A 20,829-nucleotide genomic window follows, 5' to 3' on the forward strand; every position below is an offset into this window, starting at 1 on the left:
GTAAATCCCCACAATCCTCGGTCATCCAACTTGTATACAACCTAAAACAACAACGCCTCATGGTGAACTTATCTGCGAGGGAAGACTCAAAACACAGATCAACCCGATGCCTAGAAAACTTCTAGTTCCCAGCCTATGTCAGTAAAATCCAAAGAGGCTCATCTTCCGAGTATTCTAACCTCACTTGTTTGCCTGCTGAATAGCTAGACGACTCGAAATAGATCATTAGCCCTCTGACTGCCTTACATAGTAAACACCTGACCGCCGCATATCTCCATGAACCGAACAGTAACCGAACAATTAGGATCCCAAGTGTCTCCTCGTCCGTTCAGAGAAACATACCCACTCACTCAACATTCCGGTGCACGGTCGCAGTCATGGAAGATCTCCCTCCGCCTCTTGGGGTCGCCATGCGCCGCGCTAACAAGCCACAAGGCGAGACATGTCCTGGTCTCGATCGCCTGGCCAAGTACGAGTTTTACAAGTTCCTTGGTGCTGATAGAGAACTTGACTGGGGTTCATTACGTACAGTCTGAAGCTATCATTAGTTACCGGGTGCTATAGAGTCATTGTTTACGTTTCTAGGTGTTGCAGTCTTCTCCTACGGACGATTGGATAGGTAGGACCGCGCCGAGGACGAGGAGCATATTGCACGAGGAAGCATGAAGATTGGGGCCGAAGAATTCCCGAGAATGCATGTGGTTGATGAAGAACTCGGGCTTGGGGGCTATATACTAGGCTTTTCCTGCAGGAGGGTGTTCTGCGTAAGTCATGGGGCTGAGGTTCAATGGAAGAGATCGTCCCGACCAGTGTTCTTGTTAGTCAGGTTTGTGGCGCTTTACACAGGTAGGGTGGTTAGATGCGAGTGCTACCGTGGTGAGCGACTCGAACGAGGAGGCTCAGTGCGCAGTAACTGTAGCGAGACTAGTACGGAGTAGCTACTGCTAACTAACAGAGTAGTGTACTTAGTGTAGCTGGCCTGACTGGACTGAACTATGTACTTGAGTAGATGTTTTTGCCGAAGTCCATGAGAGAAATAACCACTCTGTTTTGTAATTGATTTAGCAAGACTGGTATATAGCACGTCGCATTGAAATCGTCGAGTCGTTCAGCATCAGACTGTTGCAGAGTCTACCATACGACTCTGCACCCCCAAAATCTTCCCACGTTCTACAGCATATATGCTTGTGCACGTTAAATTGTCAAGTGTATCCTCGCCCTTTGCATGGACCTCATCGCCCTCATAAAAGCGGCCGCAGCCCAGAGAGGAAAGCCCCAACGGGCGGACACAATCCTGTGTACGGAGTACTCCGCATATAGGTGCATATACTCCGTAGACTGGAATAATTACATAGTGACTTCTGTCGGTAGAGTTAGTTCCTTTTTTTCTCTTTTATCGTGTGACTCGTCGTTAGTGTCACAAAACAAGGCCTTAACCTAAAGAGGGGGCAAAGGGGCCAGACAAAGCCCCCGAGAACGAGTCAGAGCCCTCGACCGAGCGGGCTGGATGTCTTAGACACTTTTAGATTTCCGTTCGAGACTCGTCCAGGTGATCTTCAACCACTTTGTCCAGAAGAATGATAATGATGATGATATGGCCCTGGTCAATAGCATCGCTGACTGAGTAGTAATGGAGTAGTAATGGATAAGACTGGTCCTTGATGGCGGCAAATAGAAAACCTTTGATACTGTACTCCCTCTCCTCTCTAATTTGAGGGATCATTCGAGAGCGTGCAATCACAGCCCTAACCGACCTGATTGCGTCCGCGCTAACGCCTCCCTGCCCCGGCTATTTGGTTGATTTAGTTTCCCCGAGGTTTCGACTGGACTGGATTGGGGCCGTTATCAAAGGGCCAGAACCTAGAAATGGCTATGATAGTCAATGGATTCGTTCGCGCCGGGCGTTATCGCGGATCCTCGCCTTAGCCCTTTGGTCCTTCGTGCAACGGTAGCTTCAGGGCTATTTAGTCCTTTGATTTGTCTGTGCTCTGTGAATCGTCAGGCCCTCCTCCACATGAAGCCGATGGCGCCCGCTAACAGGTGGACAAAGCGGACATTTCTTGAATCCCCGTCCTGTCGGTCATTTCGACTACTTCTACCTTTCTCTTTCTCCCAGAGATTTAGTCCGGTTTTGCCTTGTCTTTTCTTTCTCTGGCGTCTTTTCTCTCTTTCTTTCCCTATTTCTATTTCCCTGTTTCTCCTCCTCCTTCTTTGCATCCTTCGATCAGCGTTCCACTTCCATCATCCCTCGTTTATCTTTGTATACTTCCAGACTACCCCCCGCATACCAAAGACCCGTTGTACGGCCAACACCACCAACCCCCTCGATCACAACAACTGACAATTGAAACATTGCGTCCTGGCTTCGATCTCGCGGGGCAACGACCAAATCCCGCGACTGACGTAATCTGGCAAACATAAAGAAGAAGAGACTTGGATACCCACATCATTGACCAAGATCCGGCCCTGCTGTGGCTCCGGAGTCCAACTCCCCGTCGCCACCAGCATTACTTCGCGGCGCATAGTCGGCGTTGGCAGGTCGTTGCCATTGTTTGCGCCCAAGTGAACGGACTCCTGCACTGCTGGTCATTTCTTCAATTCAATCTCTTGCGCTTTCATCGACGCCTTGACCTGTCGCACTCGCGGGCCACCCCGTCAAATTTCGATACCCAACACTTCTCCACATTCGCTCTGATATCAACAATCCCCTCCTCGGCGCAAATATCCCACCACCATGGAGCGCAAGCTCTCCCAGAAAGCGCTTCGTATGCGCCAGCGCTTCACTTTCAGCCGTGGTCGAGACCGCGCATCTACTATTCCCCCGTCTGGTGCCACTAGCACCCCCAGCACCCGCCCGCGCTCCGCTACAACGCCCATCTCGTCCCATTCTAACTCTACCATCCACCCGACGTACTACAGGACCAGTACGGACCACACTCGCTATTTCCACTTTACAGATGAACCGGGCTATTTTCGTCCTGACACGCCTCTAATCGACCGACAGTCCGTCCCTGAAGAACTAGAAGACGACGTTAAACATGCCTGCGCACTGCTGGTCCAAAGCGTTGACCGCGGTCTACCAATATGGCCGTCTTTCCAGTCAGAACACCGGCCCAACACAACCACCGCCAAAGTATCCAGTCCCATCGCCCCCTCGAGATTCTACTATCAAGGCGTGAGTATGTCCCCCGCCGCCGTAGACAATCAAATTGCGATCCCCGTCGACAAAACGCACGACTCGGGCGTAGCATTCCAACAAAGCGTCACGTCCGCAGCTACAGGACGCTTCTACGGTAGTCAAATCTCAACATCGCGCCCTGAACAATCACAAGAAGACGCTCAACGCGGCCAGAGCTTCAATACAGACGCAACGCCCGTCTCACGTTCGCGCTCGCGCTCCCTCAGCCCAGACATGTTCCCCTACAGCCCGCCACAAGTCGACACGCTCTGGCCACACGTCAAAGACATCTCCTTTCAAACATCAGACGCACTATTCGCAGATACAGACGCCGACCCCGAAAAAGAAACAGACGTGGAGACCCACCTCGGCGTGGAGGGCATGACCTGGCTCCGCGCAAGTCTAGATATCGCCCGCATCGACTCTGAAAACCCACCCATTACGATCAATATCAACGTCACTACTATGCCGGTCGTTGCTCCGCGCCGGTTCTACAGTACCCGGCAACCACGTGCGAGTGAGCGCGGTTACGGTGTCGTGGGTGCGACGTGGGATGGATCGCATAGTCGGACTCCGAGTGTTGACGATGCGGACTCGGTGCAGAGCTTCTCGAGTGCGGAGGATGGAGCACGGAGATTTTATCAGCCGCAGAGGTCGGTTTCGTCTGGTGGGCTTCAGCAGGGGGATGAGGATCGTGTGTATGCGATTGTGTCGGGTGGTGGACAGCGGCGGAGGAAGGCGTCGCTTTTGTTGAGGAAGTTGGCCGGGTTGGGGAGGAAGAAGGATGGGGATGGATTGGAGAGTCGGCGTGTGGTTGTTGCTGTTTGAGTTAGGTGCTGGATGCGCCTTTTCCCCCTCGTCTGGACATTGACATTGACTCGGTCTGATATGATTTGATGATATCTCTCGCTTAGCCTGTATTTTTTTTTCTTTGTCTATGTGTTTGATAGATTGTCTTATGGTTGGTTTGTACATATACCCTTTTATGTTATGTTACTTTTGCATGCTACATATTCCTTATCTTCTCCAGTGGATGTTTCTATACTTACGCTTTGTGGTGTTTCTCTTTGTGCGAAATTTTTGAGTTGACTGGGCTCATCAGTGTATGTTTCACCTCAAGTTGAAACACCGGCGCCATAGGGCGGGCCGTTAATGCTAATGGTAATTAGTTTTTGGAGTATTTGGCAGATGAGGATCAACATCAAGTGAAATTAGCTTATCTCACAGCCGTTCTATACGCTACGTGTACAAAATCCACAGTCGTGGTTCTCGAGAGGGTCTCTAATAGTACATACGAGGCAAAAGATGGTGATTGTTATCCAATCCACATTAAACAAAGCGAAAAAAAGTAAGTACAGACGGAGTAGATGTACCCAAACACCGGCCAGAATGCAACGTGCAATTCAGTAAGACATTAGGAGAAGAAACGAGGAAAGAAGAAGACCCCGAATTTGGGAAGAAGGAGAGATGAAATGGAAGAAAAGAATCTTCACAAGAAGAGAAGAGGAAGGAGATCGATCGCAGAAGCATTATCCGAGCCAGTTCAGTCTATCACTGCCCGCGACGAGGACGCTTGTTATCGCCGCCCATTCTCTGTCCGCGGCCATTTGCATCCCCTCCGGCATTGTCCTCGGGGTTGTTGGGCCGGCCACGCTTGCGATGCGTGGAGCCGCCGCCGCTATCACGGTGGTGTCCATCGCGCTCGCGTCCGCGCTCACGGCGCTCACGCTCACGGTCTCGATTCTCTGGACGGTTGCCGCGGTCTCCACCTTGGCCCCAACGACGTGGGTTGTTCTCATCACTGGGAAGGGGAGGTGGAGGTGGCGGCGGCGGAGGAGGTGGTGCACCCATAGAGGATGGTGGACGGAGACGGCCTTCATTCTCGTTGTCATTGCCGCTAATGGGGGCAACGCCGCCCATTTCTGGTGGTCCGTCGTCGCGATCACGTCGGTCCCGTCGGCGCAATTCTTCTCGCGAGCCAGGGTTTCGCCGATCCGGATGGCGTTCACGATCTCTGTCCTTCTCCTCGCGGCCGGCAGAACCACCGGCACCAACATCGCTTCGGCGACTGCGTTCGCGATCGGAGTCTCGACCACGGTCTCGGCGATCTTCACGTCGGTTTCCGGCACTGCCAGTGTCATCTTCGGCACCGCCGCCGCCAGGCCGGCGTCCACGGTCACGATTCTTATCGCGATCGCTGCCTCGACCAGAGCGGCGATTGTCGGGCGTAGTAGCGTCGTCCATCAAGTCAGCGCGACCATCAGGTCGGTTGCGAGGTTGACCTTCATCTTCGGCAGCGGCAGGCCCAGCAGTTGGATGAGGAGACCCAGTATTAGAGGCAGTCGATTGTCGGTTTGCACCCCGTCCACGAACCGGTGGAGTGACATTGCCGCGTTCAGCAGGGCCGTTAGTCTGCTGAAGCATGTTGTTGATGCCCGCGAATCGTTTATCGCCACGTCCACGCTCTCCGCCAGGACCACGCGGTCCTTGCTGCTGGTTTGGTCCACCACGAGGACCCGATTGGGGTGTTGTCACTGGTGGGGGTGCTTGCTGAGTAGAATCAACAATATTGTTGAGTCGGTCGGGATGGATGCCGGAGACGTCAAGACGCTCTCCAGAGGGAGCTGGCGTAGCGGGTGATTGTTCAGGTCCTCCACGCCCGCCATGCCGGCCAGGGCCCGTGGGAAGTTGTCGTTCAGGGGTGGGAGCTTTGCCATTGCTGGGGCTTGGAGCGGGTTGCTGTGCAGACACATTGCGTCCGCGATTCCTTTGCCGTGGACCAGATGGGATGTCCTGTTGATCAGGCTGTCGCAAACGACCGTGACTCATATCCAGGCCCATCGGATCATGACCAGCACGAGGTCCTCTTGGGATCTCACCGGGGACCAAGCCCGGCTGGGAGAAGCTGGCAGATCGGCGGTCATCAGGGAATCGCTCTGGGCGATTAGGCAAATCAGCTCTCGGGGGGTGGGACCGCGTTGTTGGTAGGGACGACGCTCATCCTTTTCACCACGGAGAGGTGGTTCTCCACGACGGGGGCCTTCAACTGGCCGTTCAGGGAATTCAGGCAGGAGTTCGCCTCGAGGAGGTCCTTCGCGACCATGGAAGGAGTCATGTCGGGGGCGGCCTGGACGGTCACCCGGCCAGTCGGCATCTCGTGGAAGACGACCACCCTCACGATAAGGCGGACCACGCATCGGATCATCGAGAGGAGGCCTCATTGGGAAATCGCGGTCTCGGTCACCCATGCGCCCATGGCTTGGACCGTCAAAACGTATGTGCTCAGGGCCGCTATGGCGGGTACGCGGGTTGAAGTCCGCATGCCTGTCCCGTCGGTCGTCCATCAAGTCCGGGCGAGGAGGCAGTCTGTTATCCGCAGGGGCATGTCGGGGAAGACGAGCCTGTTGTCGAGGGTTAATGGCAGGAGGACGTTCGACGTCTGGCCGCTTCGGGATATCAAGTTGGCGCCCTGAATCAGGCCCTCGGGGGCCAAGTCTTGACCTTGATGACTCCCTCTGTCCACGCTGGTCTGCAATAGGAGGTTGCAGACGATCGCCATCCGCACTCGTGTCCATGACAGTAGAGGTGGTATCAGTGCCTGTTGGCGTCGGCACATTCCGCGCAGAAGCTCCGAACTTCACGTCCTCAGCGCCTCTCTCCGATCCAGCATCAGTCATCTTGGCATCTTCAATCTCGCCATCCTCAACTTCGACCTTACTAAGGGCTTCCTGCTTTGAAACGCCCGCAATACTGATAGATAGAAAGTTAGTTGTCAAGTCATGGTAAGTTGATAGCGTTTGAACTCACTCGTGGGTTTCAGGCTGGAATTCAGGTGCGGAAGCATTCAAGGGCGTAGGTGTTGAGGATTGAGGCCGTGAAAGATCAGCCTTAGTTCGGTCTCCTGGGGGCTGAGAACCAGCCTTGTCCTGTCCAGCATCCGGGACACCGCTGTTGTTGATATAGAACTGTTGCGGAAGCATCCACTTCTTAGATCGCCGGTTGAAATCACCGATGAGCGACGCAGCAGGAATCTTGACATCGTCTCGCTCGTCATTCTTGCTCAGAAGATTCACGGTCTCCAGCAGCTGTATACCCATCCAGTTGACGGCAGGGAAAGAAGGAACGATCGCCTTGAGGATACTAATAGCATTGCGGATGTGCATGTACTCGCCCCCTTTCAGGCATGTTTGAAGTGCATTGTTGATCAGTCGATGCCACTTGTAAAGAAGACGCCGGAAGTCCTCGTAATCAAGGAAAACAACCGGGACGCCTTCAGGGTCAAGCTTTTTGGCAAACCCAGGCAGATCTCTCTTGGATCCGAAAGCCTCCTTCTCGTAGACAGCTTGGTCCGCATGCCACTCGCTCAATTCACTCATGACCTGGCCTAGGAACTGTCCCAGGTTGTCTGCTTCCTTGGAGGTGCATAGGAAGATAAGGGCAACGAGTCGGTGTTCACGGAAGAGTTGATCCAGCAAGCCCATGGTTCGGAAATTAGGGGTTCCCGAGTTGTGTAGGAACTTGAGCATCTTGAAGCAGAAGAAAGCTTCGAGTGGCGAAAGTAGCAGACGAGGAATGAAACATTGCTCTAACAGAGCAACATTTAATGGGTCGTACTTTAGTCGCATGTGAGCGAACCACCGCTCCTTTTCTTTCTGCAGTCTGCCGCGAGTTTGGGCATATGCTTGAGTATGAGCCTTCAATTCTGATAGAAGCTGATCCTGAATTTGGTTGAGACTCCTTCTCGACTGGTCCTTTCGTTGCATGCCGACCATACTGAGATCGGTTCGGTCATTGTTCAGTGCAGTGACACGTCGTTGCAGGCGGCGTCTCTCTTCATCATAGTATTTCTCTGGAACGTGGACATCATACAGAGAGAGTTGCCAGAAAGTCGCATAGAAATGCGCACCAACATTTTCCCACGTCTCAGCAGGCAGCGAGGACTTGATATTCTCGATCAAATCCTGCATAACGGGGTTAGCAGCCAAGGGGCTAGGGGTGGCGACGGTTGGAGACGCAGAAGTAGACTGCTCTGTTTTGTTGACATCCATAGCATTCCCGTCTGCAGCCTCAGTGGTCTCGGCTGTCACCTCGCCTTCGTCGACGTCCATTTTGCTATCGTCGTTGGACTGGGCTCCAGTGGCTCCGTTGTCACTACCAGCGTTCGTAGCAGAAGCTTCAGGCTTTTGCTTCGAAAGCTCATTCTCGGCAATCTTCCGTGAAACGCTAGGACGTCTAATCCAGAATGCGATCTCGGGTTGAATGCCAAAGTCTTTGACCAGAGAAGCAAAGTCCGGCACGAAGGAGTCAAACTCCTCAATCGACAGGTTGCTACGCAGGAGATCTAGATATTGAGTTAGAATCCGGTGGATCTCGTCAAAGATGTTGCCCAGAAGTTTAAGCTCCGAAGATGACTCGTTGAAGACGCAAGTCATTCGTTCCTGGGCAATCGCAACCAGCAACTGACCCGCAAGTCGAGTATGGGTCAGTGATTTCAACAGTCGCTTGGATGTGGTCTTCGACTCGTGGCGCTTGTCCAAGAGCTGGAGAATGGTCTGAGATTGGAGTACCTCGCCACCTGCCATAGCCTGGATTTGGGCATCATTGAAGTTTGTGTCCGTGATGATACCGGCCATCGAACTGATCAGCTGCTCAAGTACGATGAGGTCGGTTGAGTTGTTGCGACGCAGCTGCTCCCCGACGTACTGCAACAGAGGTGCAGGATCCATCACCGAATAACGTTTGAAAGTCCGGCCAGCAAAGGTGGACAAAGCATTCAGCCATCGGCTGGTCAGAAGACCGCCCTCCTGTACGCGGCTTCTTCCTTTCTGGCCAAGAGAATTGATGAGCGACCAGGTGAGAATGTCGTAGCCCAGGTTCGTGAAATAGCGAGCACACTCCACCACGACCTCGATGAGGTTCTCATACGATTCGATCTGACCAATGGCGACGTTGATGACGATACCGGGGTTGGCGTAGGCGATCTTAGCCAGAGCACGAGCCATGGGCCGAATGTTGGTTTTGCTGAGACGCTTGAGTACGTCTTTGGTCTCTGCTGTCGCTTGTTTGAAAGCGGACTGGATGTCGGGCAGTCTTGAGGTTTGTCCAGAGTACCACTCTGCATACATGTTGTACCGAACCTCACGGGGGAACAAGCTGACCAGGTTGAACACCTCGTTGACCACACCGGGATTTGCCTTGGTCAAACTAACTGCGGGCAAGAGAAGGCGTTTGCAAAGGTCTCGCCAACGAATCTTGTTCGCCTCTGAATCATCCTTTGCAATACTATCCGTACCGATACGCGCAAGCTTGGCGAGGAGGCTCGCGTCTTGGCCGATCTTGTGGCCTGAAAGGTTGAGGAAAGAAGAGCATAGGGCGAAAACATCGTCAACAGACTGACAAACTGGAATGTTGTCTGTCCAGTCATCCCAGTAAAAGCGGTATGCGATACCCTCGTTTGTGTCTTCTGTATCCAGCTGAGCCCAGCGAAGAACCCGTCTCGGCGGCGCGTCTGTTAGGCGAAGCTGACCTTTGGCGACTCCAGACTGATCGGGACTCAGGATCTGCTGGTGGCCAGGGAGATTCTCCACGGAGGCCAAAGGCTGAAGTGGCGAGTACACCTTGCTCAAAGAGTAATGAAGGATGCGGTGGATGAAATCGGGGAGTTCAGGGTAACCATCCATCAACCATGGGAATCTGCTCATAACGAACAAAGACTCGGGAATCGCCCCAATGGCGAGAAGACTCTTCAGCAGTAATACTTTTTGATCTGAAGGGTCTGGCAGAGTATCCTCAGGTTTGGGTGGCGGTTGCTTGTCGGCATCCGGGTCTCGAGATGGGGTAGCCATCCGAGATTCGGGCTCGCGAAGACGGGAAGGGGGTGGGAGCGTGTCGTCAGATAAAGCACCAGCTAGCATCAGGGCATTGACACCGCCGCCAGGCCGGGCAGCTTTCTCTCGCTCTGCCTTCTCTGCCATCTTTTCCTCCTTGAGAACGTCCATCGAATCGTCGGGCCTCCAGAGGTGGGCGTAGAGATCACGTAGAGAGATGAAGCCAACCTTGATGAGCAAGGCGGCCAGGTAGATGAGGTTGTCGGGCAGGTTGTCGGATTTAGATCGAGCTGAAGAAGAGTAAAATCGTAGCTTGAAGCCAAGGAGCTGAGCTGCAACCCGGTTGCCCTTCGGAGGCATCGTTCCAGTTTCTTCGATCCACGTCCGTGTGGCTTCCTGTTCTTCGGAGAGGTGATTGGTTTCCGGTAAGGCTTTTTTCTTTTCATCTTCTGACAGTGGCTTGCGGCCAATCTCGAAGAATGCTCGAATGCCAAGCTGTCGCACTCGGTCCCAAAATTCTCGGTCACGCTGCTCATTTAACTGCAAAATACTAGCTCGCTCTTCCTCGGTGGTATTCCATCCAGTTGACCCGGGAAGTGCCCACTTTGGCAATCCAGCGGCTCGTGAGAGCCTCTCCAAATCATGGAACGACTCCTCCTTAGGCCACCAGGAGCTGGCTCGTAGCAACTTCACAAAGAAGCGATACTGCTTGACAAGCACTGCAGCAAACACATCCAACGTCACATCCAGCACTCGCCCGACATCCATGTCGAATGCGCCAATCATGGCCTTAACCCTCTCAAAAGTATCTTCGACTACCTCACTCGATGGCGGTTCGTTGCTGCTCGTGGTGAACAGCTCTGTGAGAAGCTTTGAGTATCCTTCAGATTCTTCTCGGAGAAGATTGTAGTTGGACTGTCGGTAAAGCAAATTGGTTTGCTTTCGAATTCCCATGCGCGCGAACGTTTCACGGACTAGCCCTAAGGACTGTAACAAGGGGGTATCAAGCTGGAGGCGCATGAGTTCTGGGGAGATGTCGGTTGCAAAGACGAGGGGTTTGAGAGCGGGATTCAAGGTGTCGGCATCGGTAAGGATTGAGAGGGTGTCGAGGAACAACGAGGACGGGTCGAAGTCTAGGGTTGGGTGCCTTTGCGCTTCGACTTCTGCTCCTCCATCTTGAGATGCAGCTTCGTTGCCGATAATTTCTTTCACAGCATTTCCGGCCTCTGAAGGCGACAGTCGGCCGTAAATTGCAGACCTAATGAGCTCTTGGTAGACAGAGGCCAAACGCGCAAGATCTTGGTCCAACCGAGCCGTAGAGCCGTCATTCACAACCTTTTGCTTTCCAGTCGATGTCCACCCTTCCACAGCACGGTCCGTGACAAATTCGTATTCGTAGGGATGAGGAGGGGCCGAAGGGCGGGTGACATTCGCCTCGGAGCCAGCCCGAGATGCAGGTTGCGGCTGCGGCTGTGAAGCAGGGGTACTGGGAGCTGGCGACTGTTTCGCTTGGGAAGTTGTGTATTCACCACTTTTCTGGGTAGCGTCCACACCTTCCCTGGATGGGGCGCGAGGAGGAGGAGACATTGCGCCTGATTCTCTGTGCTGTGAACTTGGAAAATTTTGGCCTTCAAAGGAGCCTCGGCGGGAATTGCCGCGATGGCCGGACTGCCGACGAGATCTGTCGCGCGCCTCATTTTGGTCGCGGTGAGGACTGGGGTGGTGCCCTGGTTGAGAGGGATGCTGTGCCATGTTGAGCGTGCCGGGGCGATGAGGAGAAGGTCTCAGAGCATCGTTACTGGCCGAGTCGCCAGGCCACGAGCGCTCACCGCGCTTCCTCTTCCCACCCTGCCCGGGGGCCATGGCGGATGGGTAAGCCGATTTAGACGCGATGAGCGGACGAGGTCGTTTCAGTTGTGGAAAAGTTGTTGCTCATGAGGTGGTGTGAGTCTGAATTCACGACGGAGAGATTGTCAGCAATTGAGACAGGCGAAGGGGAGGAGTTGTCAAGAGTAAAAGACGAGGTGATACAGCATACCAGCTGAGAGTTTCGCAGGAGAAGAGTGTCGGTAGCCTCGAAGGGTGGGGGATGGAGGATGGAGGTGAAAGGCGATGATGGCAGGACCTAAGCTTATTCTGAGCAGAAGATGGGGGACTTGTGATGCCTAAGGTGTCGAGCCGCATTATCTGAGCTTATCTGAGCCGATTGCCGATTCGGGTTGTTTGCTGTGGCTGCCTTGCGAATGGAACTCAATACACAATATTCAGGTTCAGCCATCAATTATCCACAGAATTACCCAACTCAACTGATTCTTTTCTGCACTGCTTTAAAGTTTTGCACTTGTTGGATCTCTCATTAGTCATGGACCATGTCTACAAACGTCATCACAGTAGTTTCACTTTGCTCAAAATGGATACACTCTGAGCGTCTGGGGTTATTGTCTGAGAATGATACTAAGGCATCGGTTTCCTACACGCTTCCATTCAATCATTTGAATATCCCTGTTCAATTTCGCAATTACCATAGATAATCTAACGACAAGAATTGGCGGCATAGGTCGGCCGGATCATCTCAACATATGATGGCATAATGCTCACACCTCATGGCACTAGGTACTAGGTAAACGCTACTTGCGCCGTAGCTACCTATGAGAAAGCAGCAGCTTTAGACGTTCACACTTCATTCAAGGTACTAAAGACTTTTTCTTACCAAGGATAACAATGTCTGCAGGAAGAACGTGTCTTAACGCAGACCGAGATCCTCTGCCTCAAGCGCAACAATCTCAGGAATCAAATCAATCAATCTCGGCTTCTGGGGATTCCACCCCAAAAGTTTACGGGCGCGAATTGCACGTCCCCGAGAATTGGTGCCCCACAGATAGTGCCCATATGGGTGGATCTTCTTGGCTTCATCGATATCCAGCTCGTCCACGCTAGGCGAGTCAATGAACTTCTGAAGATGAGCCTGCTTTGCAACCTCACGCTGGATATCTCCCCAGACAAAGGATCCATTCTCGGCCAAGTAATAGCCCTCCTCATTCCATGTGGCTTTACCACCTCCAGCGGCAGCGGCATCTCCCAGGGCCAGATAGACGTTGCTCAGATCTTGGACGTGAACCTCGTGCCAGACATTCTCGCCCTTCCCAATCAGGATACCCGCACCACGAGAGAGAACAGCGGCACTCAGCTTGTATGCCTGAACACTTTTGGTGTTTCCAGGACCTCGACCAGGTCCATAGATGACAGGTGGGCACACGATAGCTGTGTGAACGCTGGATGACTTCTGCTTGCCAGCGGTGATGATGATTTCGTCGACATTCCTGTGGAGGGCGTCTGCCGGAAGGTTGACGAGCTCGCTCACTCCTTCCCAGTCATTGTACTCCTTAGGCCGCTCGATACCTATCGTGTTGGCACGCCCGTCTTCAACGGTCAGGATACCTGTGCCTGAGGTATGAATCAGCCACAGGGGGTGCTCTGGGGTGTGCTGCTGAGCACCCTTGGCAATCGCTTGAGCAGCGGCGACGTGGTCGCAGTCGGCGAAATCTGCCCAGGATACGTTAGCCCTATACAGAAGGTGAATTGATGGTTTTTTTCTCCTATGATACTCACTGAAGACAATGTCGGCATTTTTGACTTCCTCTTCGATGATATCGGCGGAGTCCAGATCTCCGTGAACAATGCGAATTTGCGGATACTTGCTAGACACCTGAGTGGCCTTCTCCTTGCTACGGACCAGAGCTGACAGTTGCCAGTCTGGGTGAGCGGTGGCGACGGCATATAAACCATCACCACCAATATAGCCGGTAGCACCAGTTCTATACCAGGGGTCAGATGTAAGCTCCTACGTTGAAGATGCGACTGCGAGCTACTTACAGAAAGACCTTGGGAGGAGCCATTCTGGGTAAGAAGATGGAGATTGATGACTGACTGAGATACTTGAGGTGAATAGAAGGGAGAGATGGGGGTAATTTCGGCGGAGCAGGTTAATTGGGGGCACACGCATGATGTGCGTTTGCTTGGAAATCACCTCAAACCAGCAACTTGGTCCGAGAGGGGGCCTTCAGTTGGGGTATATGAGAAGCATTCTCCATAAGTCGGTGTCCTACTCATACTCCACAAGGGCAAAATTGGTAGCAACTCGGTTGTCAACAATAACATATTTGTATATTCATGACATTGTGAGCCAGTATCGCTGGTATGAATATGCGGTCTCTTGGATCTTGTACGATGGTTCTTCGAACGAGCCCCGCATGATGATGTCATCACCGCTGGTGGCACAAGTACAGGGTTGTGGTTCGTGGAACCTTATTAGGCTCGTCTAGGTAGCTCAAATCTAATTCATTACCAACAAATCACCATATGAGCAAAACTAGAAGGGTTGACTCTTCCAAAATGTCAATCGGCGTCAAGAGCCCCATAAAAATCAGAGAACCCTCCTTAATTGGCGGCGTGACTGAGATAGAGTTAGGAGACGATGGCTAACCTGACGAGAGAGACAGGCCTCACAGATCAAAGATCTCTTACGCTTGCTAGTCCCGATCAGAGATGCATAGACAGACTTTCTACCATCGTTCGTTGAATCTAGATCAGATAAGAAAGCAGCTTTCGTCCTGCTCTGATACTGCTAGTCCTCGGTATGACCTTCCGTGGTTACAACTTCCACCGGCCCGGTCCCCACACTCCTGCTACCTCCTCTCCGAAGTACCTTCCACCTTCGGAGACTACACCCGATTTTCAATTACCCCCACCACCGGAGACAATAATGTTCATACTTAATATTCAGCAACCCTTCACAGCTCTTCACCTTTGATTCCCCGCAATTGATTTCCTCGGAGCCAACCCGACTGCTTGTTACCATTGACCTGACCTTCTTCATCATGGATATCGTTCAGAAATTCGAAAATGGGAGCCTCGGAGAGCCTATCAAATGCATTGACATGCATACGACGGGCGAACCGACGCGTATCATTTACTCAGGGTTCCCTCGTCTCCAGGGCACTCTTTTGGAGCAGCGTGATCAGGCAATGACCCAATATGACCACATCAGAAAGCGCCTCATGCTGGAGCCGCGGGGCCATTACGATATGTACGGTGCCATCCTTACCCAAGAGACCGAGCTGGTCCAGCAGGGACAGGCGCATATAGGAACTCTGTTTACGCACAACGGAGGCTTCTCGACCATGTGTGGCCATGCCACGATTGCGCTGGGCAGGTTCTTAGTGGACACGCATGACTTGAAAGTGTTCCCTAAACGCAAAGAACTGGAGTTCAATCCGACGACGTGCGAAGTAGCAGTCAATATCCATGCCCCTTGTGGCTTGGTCCGTGTGACGGTACCAACCACAGCGAATGGCCAGGAATCTGACCCTTCTCGCCCTGTATCATTTCTCTCTACGCCAGCGTTCGCTGCAGGGATCGATCTCAAAATCCCCATTCCCAAGGAAGTTCGGTGGCCTGAACTTGGCGATCGTGAGTCCATTACGCTAGATATCTCCTATGGCGGAGCATATTATGCCCTAGTAGACGCTCGCGAACTCGGATTTTCAGGTCTCCAGAAGATTGATCTAGCTGCTATATCAAACGCCGCTAGCAAGCTCAAGGCTTATCTCATGACTCACCCTTTGGTCAGCTCAGCCTTACAGAATCCAGAAGACCGTCGACTGTCCTTCCTATATTCTGTCATGGTCGTTGATCGCGATGTCGGATCCAGGCCTGAAGGAGTCAATGGGACGGAGACGGGTCTCTGTTTCTTCGCAGATGATGAGATTGATCGGTCCCCAACGGGATCATGCGTGACAGCGCGTATGGCACTTGCTCATGCTAAGAAATTGAGACCTGTTGGACAGAAATGGGCATACAATTCAATCATCTCGAACCACTTTGACACTGGAGCCTTTGTCGCCTCAATCGTGGATGACAATGTTCGTGTGGGTGGTAGTAAAGAGGCGGTCATAGTTCGTGTCGAGGGCAAGGCATACTATACGGGAACATCCAATTTCATCCTCGAAGAAGGCGACCTCGCGAGTGCAACCGGGTTTACTCTAAAGGAATGTGTACAATAAGAGTGGTGGTCGATGGCTTCGGTGATAGAGATTACAAATTCTCTTTATGAACTCTAGATCAATGTCAGAATTTTTCCGGTCAAGAGTGTCAAGCCATGGAGATGACCTTGGTGGCCATGTACAGAGCATTGGTGGGTGGAATAGGTTGACTAAATCGCGACACATTAGTACGATCGAACAACATCCATCTGTCCTTTGTATCACTAACAGCACATTCCCGGTCTAATTAGATGATCAGGAAAAAGAACACGGAGGGTAAAGCCCCAGGGTTGCACATACGCCGCCGCGTCAAAGTTGAAGGTATGACGTCAGACCAATTGATCCTTGGGACCGACTGGGGATTTCCTCTATATCCTTGCAAACCGGTTGGCTAGACCCAGAAACCCTTTACACTGGATCCGCCGTCCCTGAATCGAGTCAATCTCTCCGGGATTACATCCAGTAATCCGTATAATCTTGAATCGAAGGCATCTGCGCCTATGACGCCACTACCCGTTCCTCCTTTCTTTTAAGCCACCCCAGCACGGTCTACGTCAATTATGTATAGCAAATGAATCTCAGATCATTCAAGCGCTTAATTCTTCTCTCATGATATTTTTCTCTTTAAAGGAATTATTCCTATAATCGTCACAAGCCTCATGGCCCCAGCCCCAAAAGGAGGAGACCGCGATGGCGGTCCACGCAGATTTGCTTACAATATAGACGCCGCCCGCGAGCGAGAAATGCACCTGTATGAGATCTCTCGTCCAATTCCATAGAATTAGATTTGATCCTAATTATCTCTAATAGATATCTTCCATATTGGGGCTTTTCAGAATCCGAGAAATTCGCGCAGCAGTCCGTCGGTCGTCGTCCAAATGTCTCCCGAGACAACGTTTTGACAGTTTTTGCCCAGCTGGCAAGTCTGCGACTAGATGCTAGGCGAGCTATCATCTCGCTCTTTGACCGAACCACACAATATGTTGTCGCAGAAGCAACCTCCCACCTTAGCTTGCGAAGCCCTAAGAGCGGCCAGCGATCAGAGTCACTTTGGCGTGGGGCACAGCGACTACCACGAGAGAACATGCCCATGTGTAATGAGGCAATGAAAGTTTTTACGGTAGAAAAATCAGACATGTTTTTGCTGCCAGATCTAACCGCCGATTGTCGATTTAAATCGCACGAATCTGTGACTGGCCCCCCGCACCATCGGTTCTATGTTTCGGTGCCCATCAAGTCGCCGGATTCCTATGTGATTGGCAGCCTCGCAGTCTTGGATGATAAGCCTCGTGAGTGCTTGACAGATGAGCAAGATGACTTTCTCAGGGATCTTAGCCTCACTGTCATGGACTACTTGCTCTCTCAACGAGCCATGCGCGAGGAGTTCCGCGAGGAGAAAATGGTTCGTGCTCTAGGGCTATTTGTCCAAGGCAAGTCAGATCTTTCTGAAGGTATTGACAGCCGAAATGGGACCAATACTGAGCTTGACCATGTCAATCAAAAGTTGGAACAGCTCAAGTTGTCTAGCAGGAGCAGAAGCCAAGAAGTAGCTGGCGGAAGAGGAAGAACATCCGAGGCATCAGAGGATATCGCAGTCGACAAAGAAATTGAGAATGCGGAGCAGACGCGAAGCCGTTCACCAGTCCACAAGTTTAAGTCTAACGACAGTATACCGGATGAACCACAAGATGAGAAAAAAGAGAATGACCAAAGACCTGCACTATCTCCTACTACCAGTCATCTGCAGAAATCACTAGCTCCAACCAAAGTTCAATCGGTTCTCAACCGGGCCTCCTGCCTCATGAATCAAGCATTGGAAGTGGAAGGAGCCATGTTCATTGATGCAACTGTGTATGCTCGACGTCAAATGATTGGATCACACGGCGATAATCAGGAGGAGCCAGCTGGGTTCACTCTCGAGCAGGATGGACAGGACTACGACGATGATGATGTCAATGGGCCCAAAAGTCTGGTCCTTGGATATTCAACTTCTACTGCTTCCAGTAGAGACGATAATGAAAAAGCTAGCCATTATGTGTCTCTTCCTGGATCTTTCGTCACGCATCTCATCGATCGATACCCTCGAGGCAAGATCTTTCACATCGAGAAAGATGGTTCAGTTGCACTGAGTTATGTGGGCCTCGCAGATGAAGTGAGCCAGATGTACGTTGGCGGGTCAAAGACAATCAAAGAAGGGTCACCAAGGGAGATGGATCTCCGAAAAGAAACGCTGGAGATTCGGCAGCTTCATAAAATCTTGCCGGACGCACGCTGCATTGCGATCTATCCAGTATGGGACTTCCAGCGCAGCCGTTGGTTTACCGTAAATCTCGCGTGGTCCAACGATCCCGGTCGTGTTCTCTCTGAACCTAAAGATCTGACATATCTGGCTGCATTCAGCAACAGCGTCATGGCTGAAGTTTCGCGGATGGACCTTGAGGCTGCCGACAGAGCTAAGAGCGACTTTATTTCCTCAATTTCTCACGAGCTTCGTTCACCTCTTCACGGCGTTCTGGGAACTGTTGAGCTGCTTCAGGAAACTGTTACCACCTTCACCCAGCGAGGCATGGTTGACACCGTGTATAGCTGCGGTCGGACATTGCTAGACACTCTGAACCACTTGTTGGACTATGCAAAGATCAACACGCTAACGTCTGGGCGACCCCCTGGTCAGGAAGTTCAAAAACCTGGGAGCTCCGAGGCAAATATTTCTGTTCCAAGACTTGTTCAAATCGAGGATTTGAGCGCTTTGATGCAGGAAGTCGTAGAAGGTTTGCTTGCGGGCGCTGAATTCTACAATCGAGAAACTGAGTCTGCGCCGGAGCGAAGCCGAAAAGACAAACGCAGGGTTTCTACGTCCTCCTCAATGGGAAGTGAAGATCACCGCATTATGACGATTGTGGATGTCGAATGGCAGGATAGCTGGCGCTATCCAATTTACGCCGGAGCCTGGCGTCGTGTGGTCATGAACCTGTTCGGGAACGCTTTGAAATACACCCAATCAGGGTATATCAGGCTACTCATGAAGAAGGACACAATGAAGATGACCGATAACAAGTCCGTGCCCGCAGTCTGCATCACCATTAGCGATTCCGGTCGTGGAATGTCCCAGGATTTTCTTCTTCATCATCTTTACATCCCTTTCCTCCAAGAGGATACACAAGCTCCAGGATTGGGCGTAGGCCTTCACCTGGTCCATCAGATTGTGAAATCCCTGAATGGAAGGATCCATTTCAGGAGCGAAGTTGGCAAAGGAACCGATGTCGACGTGATCCTGCCCCTTCCAGAACCGATACCCACCCCATCACCTCCCTCGCCATACGTTGATCTACGTGATCGACTGAAAGGAAAGACGGTGTCCTTCTTCACACAAAGTTTTGCGAGAGACAATCTTGGAATTCGTCCCGAGGTCTTTGACGAAATCAGGTCCACTCTAAGTCGCATGGTGGGTGAGTGGTTTGGGCTACGCGTTCTGAGCCAAGATGAGCTACAACAGCAGCAAGCCGATTTCTTGATTGTGACTGAACACGAGTATCGTTCATTAGTCCATCAATCAACGGATTCCGATGTGCGGAGCTTGGTCAAATCTAGAATATCATTCCCTCTGATTGTTTTGAGCGCCCAAGCAAGCAGCTGGAAGGTGGTCAAGGAGAACAATCAAGATCGAGCCATCTTCTTATCCCAGCCGTACGTGTTACGATTGTAATCATCGGATCATCCACTGACGACATCATACAGAGTCAGCCCCAAAACGCTAGCAACAGTGCTCGAACATTGCCTTGACGGACAAGACGTGCAAGATAATTCTTCATCTCGAGATGATAATCAATCGTCCAGATCATCTCGTGAAAACAGCACTGAGATGGCGGGTGGAGATGACAAAACGACCGAGGATAGAACATCGGGTCCGAGTGAACAGGCAGAGCCAACCAAGAAAGTGCTCCTGGTAGAAGACAACAATGTCAATCTGAAGGTAAGAAGCTCGAGAGCTTCATTGATCGCTACCGAGTTCAATTTCTGACATCCAATAATTGCAGATTATCGAGACTTGCGTCAGAAATGCTGGTCTTGCCTATCAGTCAGCCACAAATGGCCTCCAGGCGCTTGAGAAGTTCAAGGCTGAACGATTTTATGCTGTCGTAATGGGTATGTCTCTTTGAACCTATCTCTTCACCGGCATGAATCGCTAACAAATGCCAGACATTTCAATGCCCGTCATGGACGGCCTCACAGCTACAAGGGAAATGCGGCACTTCGAAAAGACGGCTGGCCTACCACGCACTCCCATCGTTATCCTGACTGCTGTATTATCTGCAGACATACAACAAGAGGCCCAAGTGAGCGGAGTTGACAAGTTCTTGACGAAGCCCACGCCACTCAAAAAGTTGAGAGATTTGCTTTTTAAACTTGCCACAACTATAGTTCTGTGAAATACCAAGAAGTTGGATTAGCGATGATGATATATTATATGTGATGGTTGTATAGTATATGATGGGCTCCACGATTTGTTCAGAATGTGCAATACGCAATATATGCCAACGAAGTCACTAATTTTATTATACGGGCATTTATCTTTGTTTCCATCTTTAGTTACATACGCATGCATAAGCTGTTACTGGATTGCGTCAACCATTCGCATACGATATACCTGCAGTTGATTATGCCGTCTTACAAGGGAGATCCCTCCTGACATTCACGCACGGCTCTTTTTCCAATACAGTTTGAATACTTGATTTCACAGTATTAAAGAGCATTCTTGAGTAAGACAAGGGCCCAATAATAT

General features: G+C 51.6%; 5 protein-coding genes across 5 annotated transcripts; 3 read left to right on the forward strand and 2 right to left on the reverse strand.

The window, feature by feature from the left end:
- Positions 1–2,734: 2,734 nt before the first annotated feature.
- N7458_003309 (uncharacterized protein) lies at positions 2,735–4,006 on the forward strand (the record flags this gene model as incomplete). The annotated part of the gene is made up of 1 exon (XM_056906692.1): positions 2,735–4,006. The coding sequence occupies one exon, from the start codon at positions 2,735–2,737 to the stop codon at positions 4,004–4,006; it is 1,272 nt and encodes a 423-aa protein (XP_056770799.1).
- A 723-nt stretch (positions 4,007–4,729) lies between these two features.
- On the reverse strand, positions 4,730–11,868 carry N7458_003310 (putative THO complex component (Rlr1); the record flags this gene model as incomplete). The annotated part of the gene is made up of 3 exons (XM_056906693.1): positions 4,730–6,114; positions 6,153–6,928; positions 6,986–11,868. 3 exons carry the CDS (start codon positions 11,866–11,868, stop codon positions 4,730–4,732), a joined length of 7,044 nt encoding a protein of 2,347 aa, XP_056770800.1.
- Positions 11,869–12,748: 880 nt separating this feature from the next.
- N7458_003311 (putative nucleoside-diphosphate-sugar epimerase) lies at positions 12,749–13,901 on the reverse strand (the record flags this gene model as incomplete). Its single annotated transcript, XM_056906694.1, has 3 exons — positions 12,749–13,548; positions 13,615–13,820; positions 13,879–13,901. 3 exons carry the CDS (start codon positions 13,899–13,901, stop codon positions 12,749–12,751), a joined length of 1,029 nt encoding a protein of 342 aa, XP_056770801.1.
- A 981-nt stretch (positions 13,902–14,882) lies between these two features.
- Positions 14,883–16,067, forward strand: N7458_003312 (putative proline racemase; the record flags this gene model as incomplete). Its single annotated transcript, XM_056906695.1, has 1 exon — positions 14,883–16,067. The coding sequence occupies one exon, from the start codon at positions 14,883–14,885 to the stop codon at positions 16,065–16,067; it is 1,185 nt and encodes a 394-aa protein (XP_056770802.1).
- Positions 16,068–16,705: 638 nt separating this feature from the next.
- N7458_003313 (hybrid sensor histidine kinase/response regulator) lies at positions 16,706–20,476 on the forward strand (the record flags this gene model as incomplete). Its single annotated transcript, XM_056906696.1, has 5 exons — positions 16,706–16,797; positions 16,857–19,733; positions 19,785–20,019; positions 20,084–20,192; positions 20,247–20,476. The coding sequence occupies 5 exons, from the start codon at positions 16,706–16,708 to the stop codon at positions 20,474–20,476; spliced, it is 3,543 nt and encodes a 1,180-aa protein (XP_056770803.1).
- Between the last annotated feature and the right edge of the window lie 353 nt (positions 20,477–20,829).

This window comes from Penicillium daleae (genome assembly GCF_028827525.1).
Source record: "Penicillium daleae strain IBT 16125 chromosome Unknown utg000002l_segment0_segment0, whole genome shotgun sequence".
Taxonomy (NCBI): domain Eukaryota; kingdom Fungi; phylum Ascomycota; class Eurotiomycetes; order Eurotiales; family Aspergillaceae; genus Penicillium; species Penicillium daleae.